We start from the raw sequence: 25,717 nt of genomic DNA, 5'->3' as shown, positions 1-25,717 counted from the left end.
TATATGGAGTTAGGGCAAACGAGAAACTCGGCACTATAAATAAATCGAAAATGAGAGCCAAAACGGTTAGGGCGTAAACGAAGAAACGAAGCCGAAGAAGAGGGCTCTTCTTTCGTGGAGAAGAATAATACTAATCTTATCCTTATTCTTATACCAAGGTACAAATTTTATACATATTTCTTCTCAGATCTAATTGATTTTACCCTAATTTCTTTCATCTGTAAGTTTAATTTCATTAATTATTCTGTTTTTGTTAATTGTTGAGATTTGATTAAGTTTTTTGATGTTAATTGTTGAGATTTGATGTTAATTGATGGTTTTATGATGAATAGATGGATCGGTACCAGAAAGTGGAGAAGCCAAGGGTTGAGACACCTATTGATGCGAATGAGATTCGGATTACTAGTCAGGGAAGGATGCGAAGCTATATCACTTATGCTATGACCTTGCTTCAGGTAATTCCTCTCATAAAGATGTCATTTTTTGTTTAGAAGAATTGCCTGTGGCTGTTATTATTATTTTTTTGTTTATGCGTTTTTGGTGCTTTGTTTGGATGTGCTAAATTTGGTGAAATTGAATTGACGATGGAAACATGTTTTTTTTGGATTGAATTCATCACGTAGAAGAAGATTTAAATGTGTATACTTTCGCGCAAATTTAAATATTGTTTTTGTTCTGCTTAGGTTGTATCGCCTTTTGAAGTATCATCTGTGTGCTCTTTGTTTCGTTTTTCATGTTGTGTTATGTGCCTGTTTATCGGTTTCGCTGCGGCCATTCTGTTGTATATGGTGCTATGTGTTATAAAATTTATCAGTAATAGTGGAAGGAAACTGAAGTGATGATGGAAACGTAATTGTTTGATTGAAAGCATCACATAGAAGATTAAAAGTCTATAGTTTTAATTGATTATATATTGTGAAAATAATGAAATTTGTTACTTTTTCTGCTTAGCGCCTTGAATAAATGTAAGTTTTTTTCTTGGATGAATCCTCTGTGCTCTGTTTTTGATTTTGTTTTGTTACGTTATGTGCTTGTTTATCTGCTTTACTGCAGCCATGCCGTTATATATGATATGCTAAATTTGGCTTACATGGTTTATTAGTAATAGTGGATTGAAACTGAAGTGACGATGGGAAGATATTTGTTTGATGGGAAGCATCTTACAGAAGATGTAAATGTTTATAGTTTTAATTGATTATATATCTTGCAAATTATGATACCGTGCATATGCCTGCATAGTGTGAATTCATGTTTTTACCACACTATAATTGATATTATCCTGCGTGGTGTCACTCTTCAGAACTTGACATCCTTGTCGTTTATGCTAATATTTTTAGGAGAAAGAATCAGAGGAGATTGTGTTCAAGGCAATGGGCAGGGCAATCAACAAGACTGTGACAATTGTGGAATTGATCAAGGTAAAAAGTGGATTTTTCTCCTATGTAGTTTCTGTTGTTTCTACCTATGTGATTGCTGATGGAATTTTGCACATTGATATGGGGCTTGTGCAGAGGAGAATTGTTGGTCTTCACCAAGTAACGTCTATTACATCCACTGATATAACTGATACATGGGAACCCCTTGAAGAAGGTCTCCTACCGTAAGTGCATATTTGAAGCTTTAGGAATTAAGTTGTGTTGCTGTATGTTTGCTCTAATTATATATGTTACTGCTCTATTGGCTACAGTCTCGAGACCACCAGGCATGTATCAATGATCACAATTACCCTCGCCAAAAAGGAGCTGGATAAGAATGCTGTGGGGTGAGTATTTTGGTCTTTACAGTGTAAATTTCCTCCCAAGAACGTGAGGAAGTCAGATTTAATTATCACTCTTGCGTGACTCTGTTATGTAATATTTCTATCTTAATCTTGAATGCACGTGGAATTAGATCTTCCTATTTTGAAGTGCTTCCATCTATAATGTAGATGGAATTTCAGTTCATTTTTTTTTTACAGTTTCAAAAAATTATGTAGATGGAATTTAAAATGTTAGTTTGATATATTATTATATCATATTACCAGTAGTCATAGGAAATATTAGATAGATGGTTGTAAAATTAGTTGGGCAGGAGGCGTTGTTAACTTGACAATATTGAAGAGTTCTTCACTTGTGTATTCTTCATTTACTGGGCCTGAGATATTTATTTCTATGTCCAATGGTTGTCAATTTGCAATGGTTGTCAATTTGCAAAACTAAAAATAATGTTGCCGTTGTGCATGTATTATAATTTGGTGCGAGCAAATTGGTTTACAAAACTTGTAGGCTCATGCTTTGCTCTCGCCTACAGGTACCAACCACCATTGCCAGCAGACCAGGTGAAAGTGTCAACAGATTTTGACTATGATGGAGGTTTGTTTTTTTATAAATTTATCAACGGATGCAAATGCTGGTAGTATGTGAAACACCATCGTATTATTTACTAATATTTGATTATTTAGAAGGATCTCCTAGTGGAGGACGAAGAGGCCGCGGTGGTCGAGGAAGGGGAAGGTCCAGAGGCTTTCCAGGTAGGAATTCTTTTGGAACTTTTACATAAAGGCCCTGATGATGATGTAAGATTTAGAGATATAATTCAGCTAACGCCTGCTATTAGATGTTTTAATGCTTTCGGGAGTTTGCTTATTCTAAGTGCATGGGGCTCATTGGTGTTGCCCTCTATCTGTTCAATATTAAGTTGGAGCAGAAATCCTTTTACTGTTACCTTTCTAATTATTAATTTGTTAAAAAGCAGAACTGATATCACCTTTATATGTAAGTTTGTTCTCTTCCTTTATGTAAAACCCAGACAGAGGATGTATGCATTGATGTCCTGGTAAAGAGATTCATTGCTGGGATAGAGAAACTATGCGTACATGTCCTGGTAAAGGGATTCTTTTTTAGGGAGATAAATCACCAAGTTCGACTCTCAGCAGGGTCGAAGTTAGGTGGATTCATCCAATATGCCTTAGTCAAGGCTCATACCGCTCCCGACACTGTCCTGATTCAAGATCTAATTCAGTTAACACTGCAAATATATGTTTTTGAAGTAATTTTCTGAATAAATGATGAGTGCTAAGCTTTCGGAAAGCTATTTGTCAACCCTTCTCTCAGCAACATCTAAAGTGCTTGTGTGTGTCCATTTTGCTAAGAGGTAGATTTTGATCGAGTGAGGTAATATGCTCAGAATTACAATTTTGTAAACTTGAACAATTCGTTCTGAATGCTTGAATGAAATATAGGCTTCTTTGAGATATGGGGGCAGATAAATGTTGTCTTAAAGGTTCTTCATGCATACTTTCACTTCATGTTCTGAATACCAGTTACATGTGCTTTAAGTCACTGACGTTTGAATGACATGTACTCTCTCGTTTTTCTTCACCATATTTTCAATTGACAACCGTATGTCGAGAATGATGAAAGATAATAGGGATGCTCTCTTTCGATGTGTAATTGGCAGACTTCACAGAGTGCAAGTGTAAGTGGTTTTTGTTCATGACATGACATGTTTGCTGTTATTTTATCCAGGAAATGGATTTATGCCGGCTGAGTATGATGATGGTGGGTATGATCGCAATCGGAGCTATGGTAGGGGTAGGGGTCGAGGCAGAGGTCGTAGCTCCCGTGGCCGCGGAAGGGGAGGGTACAATGGTCCACAGGATGTCCAGCAAGATGGTGGCTTCTACAATCAAGAAGCTCCCATGCAGGGACGAGGTAGAGCTTTGCTGCCTTTCCATAATTTGTGTTTGTTCTATGGTTTATTCTGCATATTTAGTCTAGGCGCACTGCTGCTGATACCCAACTGCCCTTCCTTGCCCTTTTAAACCCAATAACCTTTATTTTCCCTTCACTAGAGTAGTGGCATTGCATGTGGTTTGTTTCATGCTGTAAACAGTTATGAACAATTTCTTGGAGATCCATGCTGAAATGGTTTATGCAATCCGCATGCTGTGGAGCTCCGTTGGTTTCACAACTGAGAAGATGCATGTCCTAATAGTATACATTTTTGTTACCCCAACAACTGAGAAAAATTGCCAAATATCTATGCGATTTTTCTGTTCTTGACATCTGTAACTAATATTTTTGTTTTGTTGTAGGCCGTGGCCGTGGAAGGGGAACTCGTGGTAGGGGACGTGGATTCAGATCTAATGGGCCGATCCAAGGCGGTGGTGCTTAAATGGTCAAGCTTGAAGAATACAGAGATTATGTGCTATGAGTGCCTGCTCCATGTTCTATGTTTTTCATTCGTTAGTTACTCCGTGTTAACAGTAGGTTATCTATCTGTAATCAGAGTAGACTAATTATAGATTTCAGGACCGCCCGTATGTGGTGATGTTTTCTTTTCTTTGTTTTTCATGATATCTTCTATCTTTATTCTCTGCTTGATTAGGTGGTTGGTCAAGTGTAATTTCCTTAGTGAGCAGCACATTCTTTGATTTGTCTTTGTTTGTTGAAATGTTCAGCGTTGATCTTGTTCGTAAATTTGCCTTGTTTTTAGGTGGCAGAATACTCCCAATTGCATATTTTCTGCTGTTTTTAATGCTCTTTGTACGCAAGTGAATCAAATCTTCGGCTTCTACAGTGATGTTGAACTATCTTAGATTGGTGTATGCTTCTCAATGAGCAGAGGAATATGAGACATATACAGTGGGGAACGGTGAAATGGGCTTCTCACCTCTTTTAAAGAATTTGTGATTGTTGTTAAGCCTGTTATTTGGTTGATTGTGTGAAAATAGGGGTTTCCCCATTTCTCTTTGATGTCTTAGGTTGAAGTGGAAGATCTTATCGTAAATGGATTTGAGTATTATGGTGATCGCCTTTTTTCTATTAGTTGAATAATTGCCTGTGATCTTAACATTGTCTATAGAACCTTTCTATTAGGGGTTTATAGTTCTTGAGTGTCGCTACTTAAAAATGAGGATCTTAATGTGTCTCCAACTCCTAACTGCGTCTTAAAGTAAACGTTTTAATACTTGGATGATGTAAAAATGACGATATAAAAAAAGAGGAATCACAACTAAATTAACTATAAAACACATGAGTTCATACAAGTTGGGTTTTGTTTTTGCCAATTTAACAAGTAAAGGATAATCTATATATGGAATTGTAAAATAATGGACCAGTCAATTGTGGTGCCCTTCTTTTTCTTTTTTACATCCTCTTTTTCTGCTAAATTTGTCTCGTTGACATTCTTCAACAACAGTTTCATCAAGTTTAATTATTCAACATGTTTTATAATGCAATTTGCATATTAATGTATTATTTGAATAACTGCAAACAATCATTTGATCTAAACAGATCATCAGCCTTGAACCATTCAAAGTTATAATTACTTGTTTAAATGTGCAAATGATTAGCATTCATGATTCAACAGTGTTCTATTTGATTGGATTATAATAGTCCCTATTTATGCGCTAGTGTTTGACTAGTCACAAATTTAACGAACAAAAAAAGCTTATTGAAATTTGTGATATGAAACGATCGATATATATTTTAGGTTATGGATCATAATTCCATTTGCTTATCGGGTTTTAGATAAATTATTTAACAGTAATATATTTAATGTAATTTTATAAGTAGAGTTTGAGGATGTTGGTGCTACGCAACTTTACCCTACTTTGAAAAGTTAGAGAAATTATTTTTGACAGACCCTCTTCAGTAAGACATATTAAAAATTAAGTGTGTAAATTAGAAGTCATACTAAAAACAATGAAAAAGAGAAACAGTTGCAATCAAAAAATATGATGATCGAATCAAAGGAGACGAATAAAATCAAAGAATTAGATAATAACAGAAATAATATTGAGTATTCGCAATGAAACTAGACAATAGTCTATTAACCTACCGACCGTTCCCTAATAAGGATTGAGAATTTTAAAGTAAAATTATTTGTAAATAACGAAGTATGATATATCAATTGAAATAAGGGGAGTAAAAATTTAGTCGTTTTTACAAATTAAATTTAAACTATAAAAAAAGAGAGAAATAATTTAGTAGTTTCTTTTTTCAAATCATTCTTAATTTTTCTTTTTAAGAGTATTAATCGAATTTTAAATATTTAAGAAGAAATAACTGATCAAGATAAATATTTTTATGACTATAGTTATGAAATATATTTTGTAAAAGCTTTATATAAACATTTAAAATAAGGATGGATAATATCCATGGACCTGAAATATTATATTATTGGTCGTTAGACGTGATTTTCTACCAGCAGTACCTCTACTCCACGTGTCTACGTACTGTTTGACAATTTATTATCACAAACCATATGGTAGGTATTTTTTTAATCCAAAAAAAAAAAAAAACAAGAACCATAAAATTATATGGTGCATATTCGAAATAGTGGACTCTATGGCCAACTATATTTTACTTGTTCGAACAACTGTGGTGGAATAGATATGATTCCTCGATCTGTTAATATTAGTTAAAGATTTTAATTTAAAAATTAAATATGAAATTAAATTTTAATAGTATGCATCTTTTTTATTATATGATCTAGAGAATATAAATTTGAATTAATTAAATTATGTCACAAAAATATCAATATCAGATAAAAAACGAAAATAAAATTATGTTAGCTTGACGGTGGAGACAACAATCACATGGGTAGTTTCATGAATTTTCAATATTGGAACTCATCAAAAACAGTTTTTCTTTTAATTATTTTATTTTCTTGCAGGATAGAATTGTTCAATTTGATAGTCTAAAGACCAAAAATAAAGACATGTTTCTACTTTTTCACCAAACACGCCGTTAATTAAGGCATAATTTGGTGTAAATTAAATGACGGAAGTCTTATTGATTAACCAACCTTATGACCAAAGAATCAAATAAATTCACAATTTTTTTAATTAAATGAAAATGCTTTCACATTTGTGGTAAAAAAATTAATAATACCAAGTCACTTGAGATAAATAAGTAATAATAAGCGAAAACCTTATTTCATCATTTATATCTATTTCTTTTAATCATATTTCACCGATTCAATCCAAATATTTATTTTTCAAAAGTTTAATCGAATATACTATGATTGACAACAATTAAGCTTCAATAAAAAATTATCGCATTATATTTTTCAAACTTAAATTACGAATCTATCGTTCAAGCCTCAAATATATAATATTTCAAAGGTGTAGTAACATGAATATTCACCGTCCAAGATGGGTAGATTAGCAAAAATACAATATCAAGATGAAGCATATAGTATAATTGTCTTTTAACATAATAAAATTATGCTTAATCTGACATCTAAAAAGGGTATTTATCAACCTAAGCTTATAATATAAGAGAATAAATGCATAGTTAATATTGTTGTTATTATGTAATTGGACCACATAGACAAGTATAGTAACTAAAGAAGGGCCTAAAAACATTAACATGTGCAACACACATGAGTTTGATGGGACATATGCACGTAATGTCAAAGCAAAGCCATGTGATGTTGCAAAATTTATATAAATTGACAGAAAATATATTTATATTTTATTATATTATCCTAACTGAAACATTTAATAAAATTACTTTTCTCCTTTTTAATTTATTTGCCTTTCATTTCATTATCACTTGCATTTATTTGCTTTAATTATAGCATTATTTTGTGATCATTACTTTTTCTTTCTTATGAATATTGTGTACTGCTTCAGTTTATGTATTTGCTTTATCAAACAGCTTTAAAATACTTTATTTAAGTTTAGGATCTGTCAAAACAATCTTTTTATTTATATGAAGTAAAAATAAAATATGTGTATATTCTATCTTTCTCAAATCGTCACGTGTAGAATTACACCGAATATAGTTATTATTGTTGATGATGATGTTGTCTTAATTAGTTTGGCTTGATTCAGAATCAAACTAACTAACGATCAGTGTGAGAATTTAAATATGAAACCTCTAATTATTATTTTCTGAAATAAAATTTATACATTTAAAATTTACGTAAAATACTACAAATCGTCATAAATGAATAACTCTATTTAAAAAAAATTATAATTCAAAAGAAATATTTTAAATATTTAAATAATAACTAAGAATTTAAGATAAATAAATTAAAACAAAATCACAAAAAAAAAGTAATATTATTTGTTGCACAAACAAACAAGATTTCACATTGGAAAAAATTATAAGATAAAACTGAGACAAAATTTTGCGATGTGATTTTGATCTACAACTGATTCTGTGATGGGAAAAACCATGTGCTAGGAGAATAAGTTTGATATATTAGAACATGGTTCATAATTGAATAAGATCATGACATTTTTCTCATTTTTATACACTAAAAAATTACTATTTAAGAATTATTTGTTTTTTGTTCTCCATTCACCGACATATCCAAATTCACTTTTTTCTTCATAATATTAAAAACTTTAACTCAAATATACCTACTCGTAAATCTTTTATTAAATTATCGAATTTATAATTAATCAATGAGTGTAATCTTAAATTCGTAACGTTATATTATATATCTTAAGATTAAACATGATTAAAGTATAGTTAACTCTTATATGATCAGTCTCAACAGTGTAATTTACGGATTCAACTGAATTAATAGCTCAAATTCAAATTATATATTCATTAATCTATTCAAAATTACTCTAGAAATTATTACTATAATTTAAATTTCATTATTTTAAACTTTAATGAGTTACAATTTTTGTAAAAAAAATAAATGTGGTGTCCTTTTTTCTTCACAAACAAGTTGCAATGTTCACATGTGAGGTTGTTTGCATTAAATAGCCAAATTTTCCCTATATAAGTATCATCTACTTTTCTTGGCTTAAACCATTATTTCTACAACACATACCATTTCTTCTTCCTCAATTTTTCTTCTATATTTTTCTTAAGAAAATGGCCAAAATTGGCATTTTAACATTAGGTTTCATATTTGTTTTTTGCAACATTTTGGTTAGTACTGCAAATGCTTTCTCTGCTTCTGGATGGATGAGTGCTCATGCTACTTTTTATGGAGGATCTGATGCTTCTGGCACAATGGGTTAGTTTTACAAAATTTTGTATATCAAGAATTTACTCGGTTTTATACGACACTCTTTTCTTTTTAATCTGTTATAGAAATAACTACTTATACAATTTTATCACTAATCATGACATGCTCTTAATAGCTATAGAAATGTCATGTGTCATATTTAAGACCATGGATTTTATTAGATATACTTTTGATATATCATTCATGTTCATTCAAATATTCTACGAAATTAGAATTTGAAACTTTTGATTTTGTAGTTTTAGTCTTTTTGAGTCATTAGATTCTAAATTGATGGTATATATTAAATAAATTTATTGAGTCGAATATAAAGTATTAGTCAAAATAGAGAATTCTGTCAAACTCGCTTCTTATCCTTTAGCTTTATCTGTCCCTCCGTAAAATAGGAGAGTAGTGAAAAATATATGGATCTTTTTTAATAGCCCAAATTTTATTTTCACGAAATATTTTGTGCTCAATCAGATACTGTTCTACGAAATAAGATAGAAGGATAGTAATTATGACGTGAATTCTGATTATTAACAAATGATTGTATGGAACAGGGGGTGCTTGTGGCTATGGGAACTTGTATTCAACAGGTTATGGTACAAACACTGCTGCATTAAGTACTGCATTGTTCAATGATGGAGCATCATGTGGTCAATGTTATAAAATTATGTGTGATTATAATCAAGATTCTAAATGGTGCATTAAGGGAACATCTATTACAATTACAGCCACTAATTTTTGTCCACCAAATTTTGCACTTCCTAGCAATAATGGTGGATGGTGCAACCCACCAAGGCCACATTTTGACATGGCTCAACCTGCTTGGGAAAAAATTGGTATCTACAGAGGTGGCATTGTTCCTGTCATGTACCAAAGGTAACCGTTCGTTTTAATTTGTTTGTCTGGTTTTAATTTGACATGAAGTTTAAGAACGTAATTATATTAGGCTTCAATTAAAGATATGTAGAATAGATCACAAAGTTTTTCAATCTTAAACATGTCATATAGAAATTCAGAATTAAAGAATTGTCTAAAGAAAAAATAAAATTTATTTTGAAACGACGGTCTAAAAGGGAGAGTAATAAACAAATTGAAATGAAAAAAAAAATATGATTTAAGGTTGTCTGATTCATCCCAAAAAAAAATATGATTTGTCAAATTTTTTTTAAGTTTGAACAAATTGTTATATCCATGGGTCCCAAGTTGGATGGGCTAGATTATAAATGTAACATTTGCATAAATAACCACTTTTGCGGCTATTTAAAATTTGTCCTCTAAATAGCCTAGTGGGCAAGATTTTGTCTACAAAAAGGATAACTCGTCCAACTACTTTTAAAGGCAATTTATTTCACTTAGCTAACTCTAAGAGAATTTAAAGAGTAGCCGCACAAAAGGCTATAAAATTAAAGAGGTATAAATACTTTCATTATTTAGCCCAACTTAGCCTGTTTGTCTTGATTCAAAACAATCCTACATAGATTATGCCTCAACCATTTTAACACGTTCAAATTCAGCTCAAACCACATATTTTAACACAATATTTATTTATAATAATAATATATCCAATGAAATTAGGTTAATAGTGTAAGAGTTATATACACTATTCTCATATATACATTTCAATAGGCAATATATACTGTCAAATCTCTTTATAATATAATTTGTCCCGATATGTTGACCACTACCACATAATATAACATAGCACGAAATAACTAAATTTAGAGAAAATATGACTGTCACAGTGAAATGTTACTATATATGATAACTGTTATATAGAGGTTTGACTGTAGCGTGCTATTTGTGTGTTTGCAGGATTCCTTGTGTGAAAAAAGGTGGAGTTAGATTTACAATAAATGGAAGGGACTATTTTGAGCTATTAATGATAAGTAATGTAGGAGGGGCTGGATCAATTCAATCAGTACAAATTAAAGGATCAAGAACCAATTGGATGACAATGGCTAGAAATTGGGGGGCCAATTGGCAATCAAATGCATTTCTTAATGGACAATCTCTGTCATTTAAGGTCACAACATCAGATGGTGTCACTAAAACATTCTTAAATGTTGCTTCATCCAATTGGCGATTTGGACAAACATATTCAAGCTCTGTTAACTTCTAATTTAAAAAAAAACAAAAGTCGAAAACTTCGGAATTTGAAGTTTATGAGTTTATATTTATACGTGTGATAGGCAGCGGCGTGCTTACTGTTTTACTGAAAGCAGCCCGCCCCCCTTCCTCTGTCTTCTTTTATTCGATATTCGAAATATACTGGCTCGATTATTGATGAAGTAAGTTCATGAACTCTAGTCCGAAGGTGCTGGAAACATAAATATATTTGAAATTTATTGTGTGTATGTAGTGTAGTGTGAAATTTGCATATTTATTTTTTATATATCAAAAGAATATAATAAGACCTTTTGTCTTTGATGCAAATGTTTGTAGGTGCATCAAACATATATACTTCTAATTTTTATTTTAATTTTTGCCCTCTATTGTAAGCTTGTATTGTAATAAGGTCATGTTATACATATATTGTATCAAATGTTCCTATGTTTTGCTTCAAAATTACTCTCTTCGTCTCTAACTATTTGTTATGAATTTTAAAATTTTCTCAAATTATTTGTCCATGTAGAAATTAAAGATGATTTTTTTTTCGTTTAATTGTTTTGAAGACTATTGACAACACTTTAGTTATGGTAATGTCACATCAAAACATTCAATAAAGAGTAATTATATCTTAAAACATAAATAAAGATAAAAAAACGTATAAAAAAGAAATACGTCAAATAATTATAGACAAAAAGAGTAATTTGTAATTATCAGTTAGATTAACAGTATAATTATTACAGAAAACCCCATCCACAAATGAGCATTAATAATAGCATTCCACTTTAAAGTAAAGTGAGATATTATATTTTCATTTTGCTTGTTTCTTTTCAACCCTATATCCAATTATTAACATTGAGACAATTACATTTCTATTCAAAGTACATATGAGATATTGTACCTTTTCTTGTTTTGGTTCAACTCTATATTAAAACATTAGCCTTCCTCTTTAAAGTAAGTGAGGGATTTGTCATTTTGCTTATCCACTTTGCAACAATCACTCAAAACCTAAAATCAATATATTTTCACGATATAATATATAAACATGACTCTTAATTTAATTTAAGCAGATAGTTCACCCTCCAATTTTAAGTATGCACAAGTAGACATTTAAACTTGTATAAATTGAACAAGTAGACACACATGTTCTACATGACATAATACTTGTAGGACGCCACGTAGGACACAAAATTGTCATGTAGGGTGCAGTAGCGGAGCCAGAATTTTCATTAAGGGGGATCAAAATATGAAAAAATAGACACAAGATGTAGCCAAAGGGGGTCGACATCTACTATATATAAAAAATTATTTTAACCATGTATAAATCATTTAATTTTTCGCTGAAGAGGGTTGGGATGAACCCCCTAATTGATAGGTGGCTCCGCCACTGGTAGGGTGTCATGTAGGGGCGAATGTGTCTATTTGTTCAATTTTATACAAGTTTAAGTGTCTACTTGTGCACACCAAAGTCAAGTGTCATTTGTCAACTGACATCAAATTAAATGTCATGTTTATACATTATGCCTGTTTTAACCTAATGGTGTTAATTCATTTTGTTGGACTATAACAACATCAATATTAGTTATTAGACTCGTACATATGATTGACTTGGTTTAGCAGATAATATTTTATAATGGAGGTTAGGAATTAATTTTGCCAGTCAATGTTTTCTCAGTTAAGTTGGTTGCATCAAATTTACCTAGTACGATTATATTTATGTTTCGTGCATGTGTAGTTTGCAAGATAACATACACAAATGATTTACTTAATGCGTATTCAAAATCAACGGTTGTGAATTCCAAAAAAAGAAACTCAGATCAAAGGTTATCGACCTAACAATGCTCTGTTATATATATATATATATATATATATATATCATTTTTCTTTCAGTTGCTCTGCTCAGAATAGAATGGTCTTTATTGTTTGGTTCCAATACTAAATTTGTTTTGAAATTATTTCTAACTTAAAAGTTGTTACCGTTCTACCTTCACTTCTGATCTTCATGGTGGTATTAGTTTTGTTCTCAAGTTTTTCTACTCGTTTCAGTTCACATTTAGTCATTGTGAATTAGTAATAATATTTCTGTAAGCTATTTCGCAAGTTGGAAGAATTAATCGAGACTTCGATATATTTGTTGTTTGCTTAAAATCTTCATATTCATTGTTTTGGATCTTTAGTTATTTGTTTTAATCATTTGATGTGAAGTGCTGCCTCATGTTCATATGTTATTAATTGCACTAACTGTTACCATGATAGAATCAGGCAGAACCGATGTTGAATTTAGGCTATAAAATTTCGTCTCTATAATCTCGAATAGTGCACCCTCTTTGCCCACTTGGTTCGTTTTCACGTCGTTCATCATGCTTGTCACTCGTTTAGATTTTCTTCATTGTGATTGGTTTCTATTGTTGTAGACATGATTTTATATTTATTCCATTGATTCACAGAAATNATAATAACAAAACCAATATAATTTTTTACAAGAAAAAATAATAACAATTTATTATTAACTTAATAAATAGAATGATCTATTTAACATTTATGAACAGAAAGTAATGCGTGTTTAGTAGTAAAAAAGACTTTGTATCGACTAATAAAGAATTGAGATTATATTATATAATGGTAACAAGAAAAACTTATTCACACCATTATTACGTCAAAGTTCAAACTAATAAATGCATAATATATTATTATGTTTGCTAAGATATTATTACTCTTACTTAATTATCATTATTATCATATGATAATATAATTTGATGTAAATATTATGCGTGAATAAATAAGTTTATTTTCTATTGTTATTCTTTAAGTTGTCTCAGTATTTGAAAATTGAAAAAAGATAATAATTTTATAATCACCGGCATACATCAATTAATTTTTAGATGTTTTTTCCGACATCACATTTTTTTCACGTACGTTTTTTGCATAACCAAATTTCAATTTTTTTAAAAAAATGGCCGACTTGCGGCAAGTCAACTCTTTAATGGATAATAATTGAGAGAAGTAGTTATTAATTAAATTAAGTTGATATATATTATTCAATTCAAATTAATTAAAAGTGTTATTTAATTCACTTTATGCCATAAACATGTACACTTCCCTACTCTACATAAAAGAGTTGTTAAATTTTCTATTACAATTAAGTGTAGTGTGGTCTACATATTACATGCACATATATTTTTGTGACAAAATTTTGAAAAGTTGGTGCATTATTTAGTTGGTTTGGAAATTGAGATATCTAACTTTTAAATGATAACTTCTAAAAAATTTAAAGCTCGTCACATGAATTTGATTGATATAATTTATATATTTTACGTGGTTTGCGAGTTGATATATTGAAATAGAGTTCACCTATGACCCAAACACATCTAAAAAATAAAAATTATGAATTACCTTCTTGACAAAAGAAAAAAAAAATTATTTTAAGGCAAGACGAAAAAATTTATTTTAATATTAAATCGCACTTTAATTTACATATCGTATCATTTGGAGTCCTCAAAGTTCACCATAACTTTTTTTTTTTATCGTTAATCGATCAGCATGACTCACTTAATCACTTGACTAACTCCTTTTTTTTTTTTGCACATAACAATAAAATGGATGATTAATTATTAATTAGAATCGTTTTTTACTTAACAAACGAACATGTCACTTGTTTAATTGGCTAGCTCCCATTTGAAAATCGAGAAAAACCATATAACAAAAAACTAAAATTGATTAATAAATTAAATCTGTTACTCTCTAATTAAGTTTCCAAAACAAAATTAAAATAGGTAATTATTTCCCTAATTATCAGAACTGAGATTTGTTTTTTCTGTCTCAAGAAAATGAACATGTCTAAAATATATATAGAATTAAATAAAAATGTATTAATCTTGATTCACATGTGGGGATTAAGCAACCATTGGTTTTCCCCTTTGTGTCTTAGTTGCCAATAAAATTAAAATTAGTGATAATTAGAACTTGGATCATATTTTTTTTGCTTAAGACAAGAACTAAGTTATTTTATTTTTTTTAAAAAATGTGTTAATTAACAACTCCAATTTTAATTGTTACCAAACTTTGCTAACAAACATATGATTAGATTCCACTAACAACTTTTCATATATATTTTTAAACTTTCTTCCTCTTATGTTTTCCCTTTAAATACTCATAGCATAGTTCCTTAACTCTCGCACTCAATTAATTAAGTACAAACAATATACTATAAGCTTTCAATTTTTGATAATTTTGATGGCATTACAAAGTGTTTTTGTAATTATTTTTGTGTTATTTTCATGTGTAAATGCACTTAGCTCCAATTACTATGATCAAACATGTCCAGATGCAGAATCAACTATTAGACAAGTTGTAAAAAAAGCAATGTCAAATGATAAAACAGTTCCAGCTGCTCTTTTGAGGATGCACTTTCATGATTGTTTTGTCAGGGTACGTAAATTTAGTTTCTATTTCTATATATAAACATAAATTTTAAAATGTTGTAATTTATTAATCGATATGTAGTTTAACCTATGATAATATATAATATTAGCTATCATTTTATTTGGTTATAAATTACCGAGATACTATATTATGTCATCTAATTAATCAGTAGCTTTTAATTATAGAGGAAACAATGTGTTTAATTACTTTAAGGGCTAAAGAACTATCTTAGCCCATGAATAATACAAGTTAATATATTGTTAATTTATTTACACGTAATCAATATATCAAGATGAGCTTAAAATGAGCGCTATAATCAGGTTCATATGTGATCGATTATATATAATTGTATAAATATCTTTTACCCTATCAATCTTTTGAACGTGAAACTTTTATTTACGATGATTAGTTTATGTTGTAATATTAGGACATAGTATATACTATATGGTTATTAATTATTAACTAACTTATGGTATTTTTTTTTCCTCAAATTTTTATGAAGGGTTGTGATGGCTCTGTGCTGTTGAATTCAACAAAAAACAACCAAGCAGAGAAAGATGGACCTCCAAATATTTCATTACATTCTTTTTATGTTATTGACGTTGCTAAGAAACAGATTGAAAATATGTGTCCTGGCGTTGTCTCTTGTGCTGATATTTTAGCTCTTGCAGCTAGAGATGCTGTCACTCTTGTGAGTTCTACTGTAACCTTTTAAATTTTCGGAATCTGAAATTTACTGACTAGATTAATTTGAATTTGCGTCATAGAAAATTATATTTAAAACAAAATGAAGAAGAATACAATGCTACAATAATACAATGTAACTAGGGAAACTTACATAAATATACTATATTAAAAAAATATTTACCATTTATAGCAATAATATTTTTATTTCACTTGATCACTTTTAATTCATTTATAATACAAGTTTAATACATATTACAAAAAATAATTTATTATTCACATATAATACAAATTTTATTGATGAATAATACATTTATCACACATTTTAATACACTTATAATACAATGTGACAATTTTTTACCAAACAAACATGATATATTTCAAAAAAACAATTATAATTCATATATATTGCATACATAATTCACTTTTAATACATATTACAGATTTAACAAAACATTGCTATAAATGGTAATAAACAAAAAGTATCGCTAAAATCAGTAATTATTTTTTAAAATGTATTAATTTATGTAATTTTTCCATGTAAAACTATTAGGGGTTGTTTGATAGTCTGCATGATAATACCATCAAATACGGTGTTTTAATAATGTTGGAATTAGTTGTGTTTGACATTATCTTTTGTCGATTGTTTGATTAGTTGTATTAATTGATAGGGTGTGTTAGAATAGAAATAGTAACCCCACCCACCATCGTATTATTAATATCATGATTTACTATATTAAAAATAGTACTAAATATAGTGTATAACTAATATATCTATATCTAAGTTGAAAACACTGTCAAACAAGAGCTAATACATTATTGTTTAATTTCTCTAACACCTTCTATCAAAAGAGAACTTACTTTAAAAATATGTAGATAATGCACAAATGCATGTTTTATAACCATGGTATTTTGGTCGGTTAGTTTGTGTGTACACCTCGACTAGTCAGGGGTATATGTTACCTCCCATTGATATACGTAGTTTGTAACATTATTTATCAAAGGCTCGGACAGCTAAGAAAATATCATCTAATATTCTTACCTTTGCTAGAATTTAAACCTGAATTTCGATAATTCTCAACCCATTTCATTATTATAAATAAATTTTATGTTATTTTCTAGAGGTGTTATATGAAGACTAATGTTGAAATTATTTTTTGGGCCAATTTGTTTCAGTCTGGAGGACCTTATTGGGCCGTACCAAAAGGTAGAAAAGATGGAAGAATTTCTATAGCCAGTGAAACAAGACAATTACCTGGCCCAAATTTTAACATCTCTCAATTGCAACAAAGCTTCTCCAAAAGAGGCCTTTCTTTAGATGATTTGGTTGCACTTTCAGGTATAATTTACAAATTAATTTCACGTATAATTACTAAACTTATAATAAAATTATCAAATTATTTTTTCTAACTTCTTCTTTTTTTCATATTCAGGAGGACACACTCTTGGATTTTCTCATTGTTCATCCTTCCGAAACAGAATAGAAAACTTCGATAGCAAAAACGACGTCGATCCATCACTAGACGCATCGTTTGCAGCTAATTTAAAGAAAATATGCCCTGTTAAAAACACAGCAAAAAATGCAGGGGCTACGATGGATACTACGACATTTTTATTCGATAACGCATATTATAAATTAATATTGCAAAAGAAAGGTCTTTTTTCTTCTGATTCATCTTTACTCACAAATTCAAGAACCAAAACACTTGTTTCAAATTATGCCAATTCCCAACACGACTTCTTTAAAGCTTTTGCTGATTCAATGATTAAGATGAGCAGTATCAACGGTTCTGGTCAAGAAATAAGGCATGATTGTAGATTTGTTAATTGAAGCTTTAGTAGAGGTCTGAGCGTTGGAGTCCTTTTTTATTAGAGAATGTTTTATTGGGCGAAAATGACTTGTAATTATTCGTTTGGTTTGATTTTTTATTCATTTGTGGGGGTAATAATGTGTAAAATGTGTGTTTCTAAAGATGGAGAGGAGTTTGTGAAGGGATTAATTTGAGGATTTGTATTGATTTGATTGTACATATGCAAAAATAAACAACTTCTTGTTTTTTAATATGATTTCATTGGATATCCACTTACGAAAAATGAATGTACTATTTTGTTCCAACATACATCTATTCACTTTATAGTAAATTGTTTTTGTTTTAATTTTGGCATAGGAAGAATTGACATATGCACATAATTTTTAAAATTGAAAAAGTAAAAAAAAAATGGTGCCCGAAAAAGGTTCATTTATATAAGTCAACTTTATATGTGTTTAAGTAGATCTTAATAACACAATCGGTTGATTACTTAAAATTTTACTTTGTTGGTGAAAATTTTGATTTTTCAGTAATCGTCTCAATATTTCTCCTTATCCTGCCGCTATATTAAATAATTATAATTTACGAACTTTAAATCAAATTCCATCACGTAAACTAACCTAAATATCCATCTACCTAACTGATTAATCTATAAAGTAGACGTGTGTATAATATATGTATGATGGTATATAATAAGTGTATAATCTGTGTATATTGACCAGAAAAAGCAAACAATATACGTGATTCACTCCTAAATTACTGGGCTAGAAAAACATTGAGAATGGCTTTGATGTAGTTTAGATTGGTCCAAAAGAGTTGGGCCTATTGGGCCCATTAACCCTCTTTTCCTTCAACTTCTCTTAAACCCCAAAGTAAAACAACTTTCAACTCTCCCTCCGTCGACTTCAACTGGCCGGAGTTGCTTCCAATTTCCGATGACGGAGCAAAACGCCGACGAATCCAACACTGTTCAAACTTCGAATCTCGACGATGTAAAACCGGCAATAGTTGCTTGCTCTCATTCCGACACCGCCCAGAAATCAGAACCACTAATTGAAGAACTACAAGATGAAGAACTAAGGAAACTTTTGGTGCCGAAGTTAGAAAACCTCCCAATTTCTCCTCCTTCTGCTGTTAAATCCAATTTCGTCACCTATTTTGCTCCTGGTAATGAAACCCACTTCGAATTTCGATGAAATTGATGCTCTGCTTTGTTCGAATTAAGTTGTTCAGAACTCAAACTTGTTGAAATGAAGAGTTGTATTCCTTTTTAATTGTTGTTGCAGATTTTATGAAACCTGGGCATGATCAGTATGTTCATCGACATGCCAATGGGTAACAGAACTTAGTAATTAAACTCTTTGTGCTTTGTTTTTGCTTTGATTTAGTTGCTGGTTTGAATTTTGAAGATTGAGTTTTTGCTGATTTTTTGAACTTGGGTTATTGAAAGATTGTGCATAATTGGGTTGGCTCCGACCCACATTGCTTTTAAGGATGAAGGCGGAGTTACTTCGGTTGATTTCAATGTGGGGAAGTCTGATCGGAGTGGAATCAAGGTCTCTGGAAAGCGAAAAAAGGTATTGATAGCTGAATTTTACTTGAATGAGACTAAAGATTTCATCTTTCTGCTGAACTTGATTAAAAATGAAAAAGAAAATTGCATCTTTATGGCGAAGACGTAAAGTAGCATAGTTTGTTCATGCAAGTCATTGCAATTTTATGACTTATTAGTTGTGTTGTAGCTAGATTGATGTTGTTGGATAGAAGTTGACTTTAATTTTATGATTTACGGAACTTGTTTAGAGTTTTAAATATGCTAAGAATCATAAGGGATGGCTTTCTTCTGAAGAACATAATTCTTATTGTTTTCCCTGTGAAGAAAAGCTAACAACTTAAATTTGCTATATCGTCTATATTTTATTTATTAAGGATAGCTTCGTGTGAGATATTACTCGAATTTCTAGTGTTGCCTATTTGAGAACTTGACAAAGGTTACTTTCTGAACATTAGCATACAGTGCCAGCTATTCATCATATGGAATTACCTTGTCAGCAGTAAATAATGGTGTGGATTATGTCACATTAGTTCTATACCCTTTATCGTCAGCAAAACAAATGATTGAAATTATGAAATATGAACATATGTACATTCTTCAGTCTTTTGAAACAACATACTTTGTTGGCTACATAGAGAACACAAGTCATCATTGCGACTTACCACCATTTGCTACATATGCACAATTGTATGAAATGTGCAAGTAAAGCTAATCATTCATTGCTTTTGTTCTTATGCAGAACGCTCAACATTTTGAGTCTAATACAGCATTATGTAAAGCCTGCACAAAGGATGGTTCTTATATTGTGAGGTATGAGTTATATTCTTGCACTCCTTTCTTTGACATTAAAATCATTAGAAGATGATCTACTCATGTTTTTGCAGGTGTTGTGTGAAAGGCTCGTTATTAGAAGTCAATGATAGGTTAATTAAGCAACCAGAATTGCTGAACTCATCGGTAGGAGTTCTTACCTTGAATCAATCTCTTCTTCATTTTTGCTTTTAGACGTTGAACTTCATAATATCAATGCTGTCAGCAAATGTATATATTCGTGATGATGAAGATCTTTTGGAACCTTCACTTGTACTGCATTGAAGCTCGAAAAAAAAATCTTTGGCTGATTTTTCAGAATACAACTAAGTGTTTTGCATGATATGTTCTCATTTATGAGTTTTATTTAAAAAATAAGATATATTTTTGATTCATCAGGTAGTTGCAGACTCGTATTTCTTTAATCCCTGGAAATGTTTGATGCTGAATTCACACCTTGTTTTGCTTGATGTTGATAAAAGGAGCTCAAAATAGGATATGCATGACCTCCATAATAAAAGTTGTGTTTTTGTCTTTTTCGTTTTAATATTTAAAGAGCTTCTCATAGACATGTTCCAAGTGGCATTAAGTTGTGTGTCATTTGATTGTGCCAATAATTGTGACATTGGACTTGTTTTGCACTAATAAGATATTGTTTCATTTGACATCTTCCTCCTAATATTATAATTACGTTTCTTGTTGAATATATGTTCCTCGTGTTTGCTTTCTTACAACAGGCAGACAGAGAAGGATATATTGCAATTATAATGCCAAGGCCCGCAGATTGGATCAAGGCCAAGACAACTTTGCTGGGCATTGAAGAATATAGAGAGTTGAGAAAGGATACATTGCAATTATAAACAAGCAAGGTGGCAAATCAGCTCATTGAAGGCAGCATTTTGCAGGATTGGAGTTTACGTTGTTGGAAAAGTTTGCAGGATGTTCTCTCTCTGTAACAGTAAGCTCTACTACTTCACTACACACTTCTGCTATTGGCATACAGAAGAACAGTATCAAACTTAATTAACGTTCTTATTTGTACTTTTCTGGTGTATTATTTGGTTGGGGTGGAGTTTACTTGTCCACACTGCTCCATCACTCCATATTTTGTTTTTCAGAGCAATATGATAAAAAAACGTATAGTCCGTAGTTACTATATGAAAATGTAACATGTCTATTATATTGCTAATTTGCTAGAACATGAAAAATGAGAAGAATTTGTACTTGCTATGACCTCCCATTAAGTTTACAAGAAAACAAAATGGAGGAAAAGAATTGTTCCATTATTAAAGACAAAAAACACGAAAAATTTACTTGTCTTTGTTGTCATTTTTCATTCAATAAAGTTGCACTTAACTCATCTGCTGACCATTTCTTGTAGAACCATTCTTCTTGATCTGTTTATAGTGAGGAAACACAAGAAAACATGCTCTTCAAGCTCTTTCAACTTCTCCATGAAGCAGTCTTTGTTAATACTGTAATTCCTTATCGCCTCCTTCAACATATCTGCATTTTTCTTTCTAGCACACATATCAGCTACAGATCTATTATGCTCGATTTCATCATATAGTCTCCTCACTAGCCTACTCATTGTATCGAAGTCATTTATCAATATGTACACCCCTTTTGCTGCTACATCAAGCTGTGCTATTAGTATTTCCAGTGAATTCGAACTCTTTTCCCTTCTATCCACCTTTGATCTTTTCTTGAATAGCTTATAAGAACAAGCTATTAACCCCGGGACAGCCATAATGCCAACCATACTATGAAGAACTAGTACTAACAAAGCTATCATAATCCCAGTATACCCTATTGCAATACTAATTCCAAACACCCTCTTGCAAGATTTCAAGATTTTCATCCTCTTGTTTACTCTTCTGAACTGTAATGATAGTTTCTGAAGCAATAAATCATGTCCTTCGCGTGTGTCCAGAATCTGAACTTGGTTAACTACAGAGAAAGAGTTGTTTAACGAAGCAAATGATGCAAGTTCTCTATATACATTGTAACAATGCCTTGATTCTTGCTCTATTGTCATCAATCTGATAGCTCTTCTTATTTTCCTATAATTAGCTCGCGTTTGTTGAACATTTTGTAGCAGTAGTTCACAGATTCTGCATGCTTCTAAGGTAATATCGAAGTAGTTAACAATAAGAGGATGAAGTTGACAAGATTCAGGGAGTTTTAGTAACGCTTCTTGACATAAATTTGTATCGAGTTGAAGAGAAGAAGACGATGATTCGTTTAATTTTCCATCTTCAAGTTGTTCTTGAACTTTATTGTATAGTTCTACATAAGACTTAGTCCTTAAGGCTTGAACATACTCTTCATTCACATTTGACTTGTTCACCAAGCTACCCGAATCATCATTCTCTATTCTACCTGAAAAAATCGCATCAACCATTAAAATATGCACTCTCTAACAACTTTGTTACATTTTTTCAGATAAGACAATCCCACGATCTAACATCAATAATTCAGCATGAATGCTCCATATATCAAAAAAAAAAAAAAGTCCATAATTAGCAAGAAAAAGAAAACATGAAACTTACGTTGATTTTGCAGAGTAGATTTCAATTTTAACCAAACCAATTTTTTCATTAGATGCATATATATATATATATGTTGAAGGAATTAGGAGAACTGAAAATGATTTTTTTTTCCAGAATATAAAAACTTTGAAAGCAACTGATTATTATTATCTTTACACTTTATATATGAGTTTGTTTCCCTGTTTGTTGTAAAAAAGCAAAATAAGTTTTAAAAACAGAAATAATTTGTGACTTTGAAGATTTATATAGCTTTTATAACACGTTTGCTTCTCCTATACGTGTAAAGCATCCTTCTAGCAAAGTAGTAACTTCTCTATTGACTAATTAAACAACCGCGTCCAAACTATACACTTCTAAATCGCGTTCTCGAGTTCGAACTCTAGATATAAAAAAAATCTTAATGAGTCCTATAGGTGTGTATTCGAATTTAAACGGGACTTAATAGGGGCTCTAAATATTGAATGGGAAAACAGACAAAAAAAACTTTATCCTATATTATTTGTCCATATTACAAAGAATATAAGTCCTAAATTACTAGTGAAAATTGCAAAGTCAAGATAGAATATAGTTAAAGTACAAATATTATAAATTTTCAAAAAGGAGTTCCTCTGCTATAAATTTAGGTGTGTATGAAAAAGAGTTAAAAAGTTTTAAGTAATATTACTATTCTTCTTATCTATGATTTATTATCCAAGATTGTAAAAAGAGTCTTACTAATAGTAATTTTTATTTTCTAATAGCTAAGTTTATTTAGATTAAGATATTTTACTGTTATTTTGAGAGAGAAAATTAATCCATGTTAGATATAATGAGAGCAACCTAACATCACCACACAATTCATGTGGATTATATCACTAGTTTTCCTACGTACATTCCCCAAAAAATAAATAAATTAAACATGAAATTTACTAACAATGAGTACCTTGTAAATGATAAATTTTTTTTCGTATATGTTTTTGGTATTATTGATTATGTTTAAAGGTTTAATTTCCTAATAAGGGAAAAAAATTATGCTTTAGAAAAAAAAAGTTATTTAAATATATGAATTTACATTTATTTCTTGGAGTCCACGTTTAAGCTTCTTAAGGGATATATATGAATAATGAATGGGTGATACTCATGTTTTTCTCTTATCTCTTTAAAACTTGGAATTAATATCACATGAATTTTGCTTATGGTTAGTATTTTTTGCTTACATTTTTTCTTTGTGTGGTGAGAAAGGAAGTGTGAGGTCTAACACGTACCCAAAGTGCCTAGTCATAATTTGATAACAACAATAATAATAATTACGTTTAAGTTACGCCTCAATCGCACGTAGATTAAAATTAATTATATGAATTATCACTATTTTATTTAAATCGTATATAATTTTATCCACATATATCAATAATCGAATACTTGATATATCAATTATTATTTTCACTGATTATTTCGAAAATTTATGAGATATTCAAAATTTATAATATTAGACTTATTCTAGTATTTGAAAAAGTCAATTTGATAATATTGAAATAATAAATGTTGGAGGGTAAATGCTTGATTCATGTTTGATTGGAAATAAATAAATATGCAATTATATCCACAATTTAATTTTCATGCGTTATATTAGGTAGACCACATATTTTGTAACGTATTTGAGTTATTTCCTTTCCTTTTAAATCATCTTTTTATAATTCATTTTCCTTTAATTGTCACGCAACAATTAAGAAGCTATTCTTTTGAGAATCTTTATTTAAAAAATAATACATATTCTACACACAAAATACAAATGCAATAGATTTTGTGCAATTTTTTGAGGAAGATCTTCTTAATAATTAATGTAAATTAGGTAAACTGTATATTTATAGACTATAAAATAAACCGGGGAATCATATATTATTAATGCTAGTAATTAATGTAAATTAGGTAAACTGTATATTTATACACTATAAAATAAACCGGGGAATCATATATTATTAATGCTAGTAAGGAAAATAACTTAAATTGCTTACCATTTGAAGAATTCCTCTTTATTTTAATCTACATGACTTTTCTAAATTATGATGGAAAATTCAATTCCTTAAATCATTAATAAATAAAATTATGAACAAATAAACAGACAGTTTATTTCTTTTGCTTCGAGAAATTTGACTAGTAATTTGAAATAACAAATTGCAAAATGCTTTTGTGAGAGAAATTTGAAATTAGTTCATTTGATTAAAACTAATAATGACATTTTGACATGTTCATTTGGTAATAATTCATCAACAACTATAACAAAACTTAGTATTATAAGTTATGTTCATTAGTGAAACGTTTTTACTTTTTTGGGTTAAAATCAGTAAATTACCATATCCTGTTGACAATAAATATATATACATTTACCTTCTGAAACCAAAATTATCAAAATATTCCTACTAAGTTAATAAATATATATAGGAAGAGAATCAAAAGAGAGACAATTCTTACATTTGTAAAATAGGCATTTCTTTTGGAGTTACGTAATTTGATATATATTAATAGGACGATAAAAATTGTAGACGATAAACAAAAATAAAATCGCAAAAACTTAAACTAAAAGCTTTGTTTTATTAAACTCATGACATTATGATCTTTGCTAGTCTCAAATCAATCATTCACATCTAATGGTTAATTTGTCTAGCTAGCTAAGATAAACATGATAGAAAAAAAAAGAGACCTAAATTAAGGAGTACAAAAAAATTTAGTACTCCACCAATACATGCTTTAAGTTCAAAAGCATTGTAATAATTAAAAAACTAAAAAGAAAAAAAACTAAGTTAGAAAGAAAAACATGCAAATCATAAAAAGAA

At 30.1% G+C, this 25,717-nt stretch overlaps 5 protein-coding genes across 6 annotated transcripts; 4 read left to right on the top strand and 1 right to left on the bottom strand.

The window, feature by feature from the left end:
- LOC107017870 (ribonuclease P protein subunit p25-like protein) lies at positions 1 to 4,480 on the top strand. Of its 2 annotated transcripts, none has more exons than XM_015218149.2 (9): positions 1 to 158; positions 333 to 455; positions 1,338 to 1,418; positions 1,512 to 1,600; positions 1,688 to 1,762; positions 2,290 to 2,351; positions 2,444 to 2,509; positions 3,507 to 3,692; positions 4,076 to 4,480. In XM_015218149.2, exons 2-9 carry the CDS (start codon positions 333 to 335, stop codon positions 4,153 to 4,155), a joined length of 762 nt encoding a protein of 253 aa, XP_015073635.1. In that variant the 5' UTR covers positions 1 to 158; the 3' UTR covers positions 4,156 to 4,480. The 2 variants fall into 2 exon arrangements, with proteins under 2 accessions (XP_015073635.1, XP_015073634.1); XM_015218148.2 differs by having other exon boundaries at positions 2,441 to 2,509.
- Positions 4,481 to 8,749: 4,269 nt separating this feature from the next.
- On the top strand, positions 8,750 to 11,524 carry LOC107018010 (expansin-A11-like). The gene is made up of 3 exons (XM_015218344.2): positions 8,750 to 8,970; positions 9,522 to 9,843; positions 10,780 to 11,524. The coding sequence occupies exons 1-3, from the start codon at positions 8,826 to 8,828 to the stop codon at positions 11,084 to 11,086; spliced, it is 774 nt and encodes a 257-aa protein (XP_015073830.1). The 5' UTR covers positions 8,750 to 8,825; the 3' UTR covers positions 11,087 to 11,524.
- Positions 11,525 to 15,264: 3,740 nt separating this feature from the next.
- LOC107017275 (peroxidase 64-like) lies at positions 15,265 to 18,297 on the top strand. The gene is made up of 4 exons (XM_015217537.1): positions 15,265 to 15,501; positions 15,998 to 16,186; positions 17,356 to 17,518; positions 17,613 to 18,297. Exons 1-4 carry the CDS (start codon positions 15,307 to 15,309, stop codon positions 18,008 to 18,010), a joined length of 945 nt encoding a protein of 314 aa, XP_015073023.1. The 5' UTR covers positions 15,265 to 15,306; the 3' UTR covers positions 18,011 to 18,297.
- A 561-nt stretch (positions 18,298 to 18,858) lies between these two features.
- LOC107015816 (protein Simiate) lies at positions 18,859 to 21,544 on the top strand. Its single transcript, XM_015216232.2, has 6 exons — positions 18,859 to 19,157; positions 19,277 to 19,325; positions 19,441 to 19,567; positions 20,285 to 20,355; positions 20,430 to 20,502; positions 21,093 to 21,544. Exons 1-6 carry the CDS (start codon positions 18,926 to 18,928, stop codon positions 21,213 to 21,215), a joined length of 675 nt encoding a protein of 224 aa, XP_015071718.1. The 5' UTR covers positions 18,859 to 18,925; the 3' UTR covers positions 21,216 to 21,544.
- Positions 21,545 to 21,677: 133 nt separating this feature from the next.
- Positions 21,678 to 23,081, bottom strand: LOC107015814 (UPF0496 protein At1g20180-like). The gene is made up of 2 exons (XM_015216231.2): positions 22,908 to 23,081; positions 21,678 to 22,737 (listed from the first exon to the last, which is right to left on the bottom strand). Exons 1-2 carry the CDS (start codon positions 22,963 to 22,965, stop codon positions 21,713 to 21,715), a joined length of 1,083 nt encoding a protein of 360 aa, XP_015071717.1. The 5' UTR covers positions 22,966 to 23,081; the 3' UTR covers positions 21,678 to 21,712.
- Between the last annotated feature and the right edge of the window lie 2,636 nt (positions 23,082 to 25,717).

Source organism: Solanum pennellii, chromosome 4 (assembly GCF_001406875.1).
Source record: "Solanum pennellii chromosome 4, SPENNV200".
Lineage (NCBI taxonomy): Eukaryota > Viridiplantae > Streptophyta > Magnoliopsida > Solanales > Solanaceae > Solanum > Solanum pennellii.
This window is presented reverse-complemented; position numbering and strand designations above follow the sequence as displayed.

What these genes read in the sequence shown, in the direction of transcription:
- LOC107018010 (XM_015218344.2), top strand. Translation starts at nt 8,826, where the DNA reads ATGGCCAAAATTGGCATTTTAACATTAGGTTTCATATTTGTTTTTTGC. An exon ending in TGATGCTTCTGGCACAATGG is followed by an intron (nt 8,971 to 9,521) that starts GTTAGTTTTACA and finishes TGTATGGAACAG; the next exon opens with GGGGTGCTTGTGGCTATGGG. An exon ending in GTTCCTGTCATGTACCAAAG is followed by an intron (nt 9,844 to 10,779) that starts GTAACCGTTCGT and finishes GTGTGTTTGCAG; the next exon opens with GATTCCTTGTGTGAAAAAAG.
- LOC107017275 (XM_015217537.1), top strand. Translation starts at nt 15,307, where the DNA reads ATGGCATTACAAAGTGTTTTTGTAATTATTTTTGTGTTATTTTCATGT. An exon ending in TTCATGATTGTTTTGTCAGG is followed by an intron (nt 15,502 to 15,997) that starts GTACGTAAATTT and finishes ATTTTTATGAAG; the next exon opens with GGTTGTGATGGCTCTGTGCT. An exon ending in CTAGAGATGCTGTCACTCTT is followed by an intron (nt 16,187 to 17,355) that starts GTGAGTTCTACT and finishes AATTTGTTTCAG; the next exon opens with TCTGGAGGACCTTATTGGGC.
- LOC107017870 (XM_015218148.2), top strand. Translation starts at nt 333, where the DNA reads ATGGATCGGTACCAGAAAGTGGAGAAGCCAAGGGTTGAGACACCTATT. An exon ending in CTTGAAGAAGGTCTCCTACC is followed by an intron (nt 1,601 to 1,687) that starts GTAAGTGCATAT and finishes TATTGGCTACAG; the next exon opens with TCTCGAGACCACCAGGCATG. An exon ending in AGATTTTGACTATGATGGAG is followed by an intron (nt 2,352 to 2,440) that starts GTTTGTTTTTTT and finishes TTGATTATTTAG; the next exon opens with AAGGATCTCCTAGTGGAGGA.
- LOC107015814 (XM_015216231.2), bottom strand. Translation starts at nt 22,965, where the DNA reads ATGCATCTAATGAAAAAATTGGTTTGGTTAAAATTGAAATCTACTCTG. An exon ending in ATCTACTCTGCAAAATCAAC is followed by an intron (nt 22,738 to 22,907) that starts GTAAGTTTCATG and finishes CGATTTTTTCAG; the next exon opens with GTAGAATAGAGAATGATGAT.
- LOC107015816 (XM_015216232.2), top strand. Translation starts at nt 18,926, where the DNA reads ATGACGGAGCAAAACGCCGACGAATCCAACACTGTTCAAACTTCGAAT. An exon ending in GTTCATCGACATGCCAATGG is followed by an intron (nt 19,326 to 19,440) that starts GTAACAGAACTT and finishes GGTTATTGAAAG; the next exon opens with ATTGTGCATAATTGGGTTGG. An exon ending in CAGAATTGCTGAACTCATCG is followed by an intron (nt 20,503 to 21,092) that starts GTAGGAGTTCTT and finishes TTCTTACAACAG; the next exon opens with GCAGACAGAGAAGGATATAT.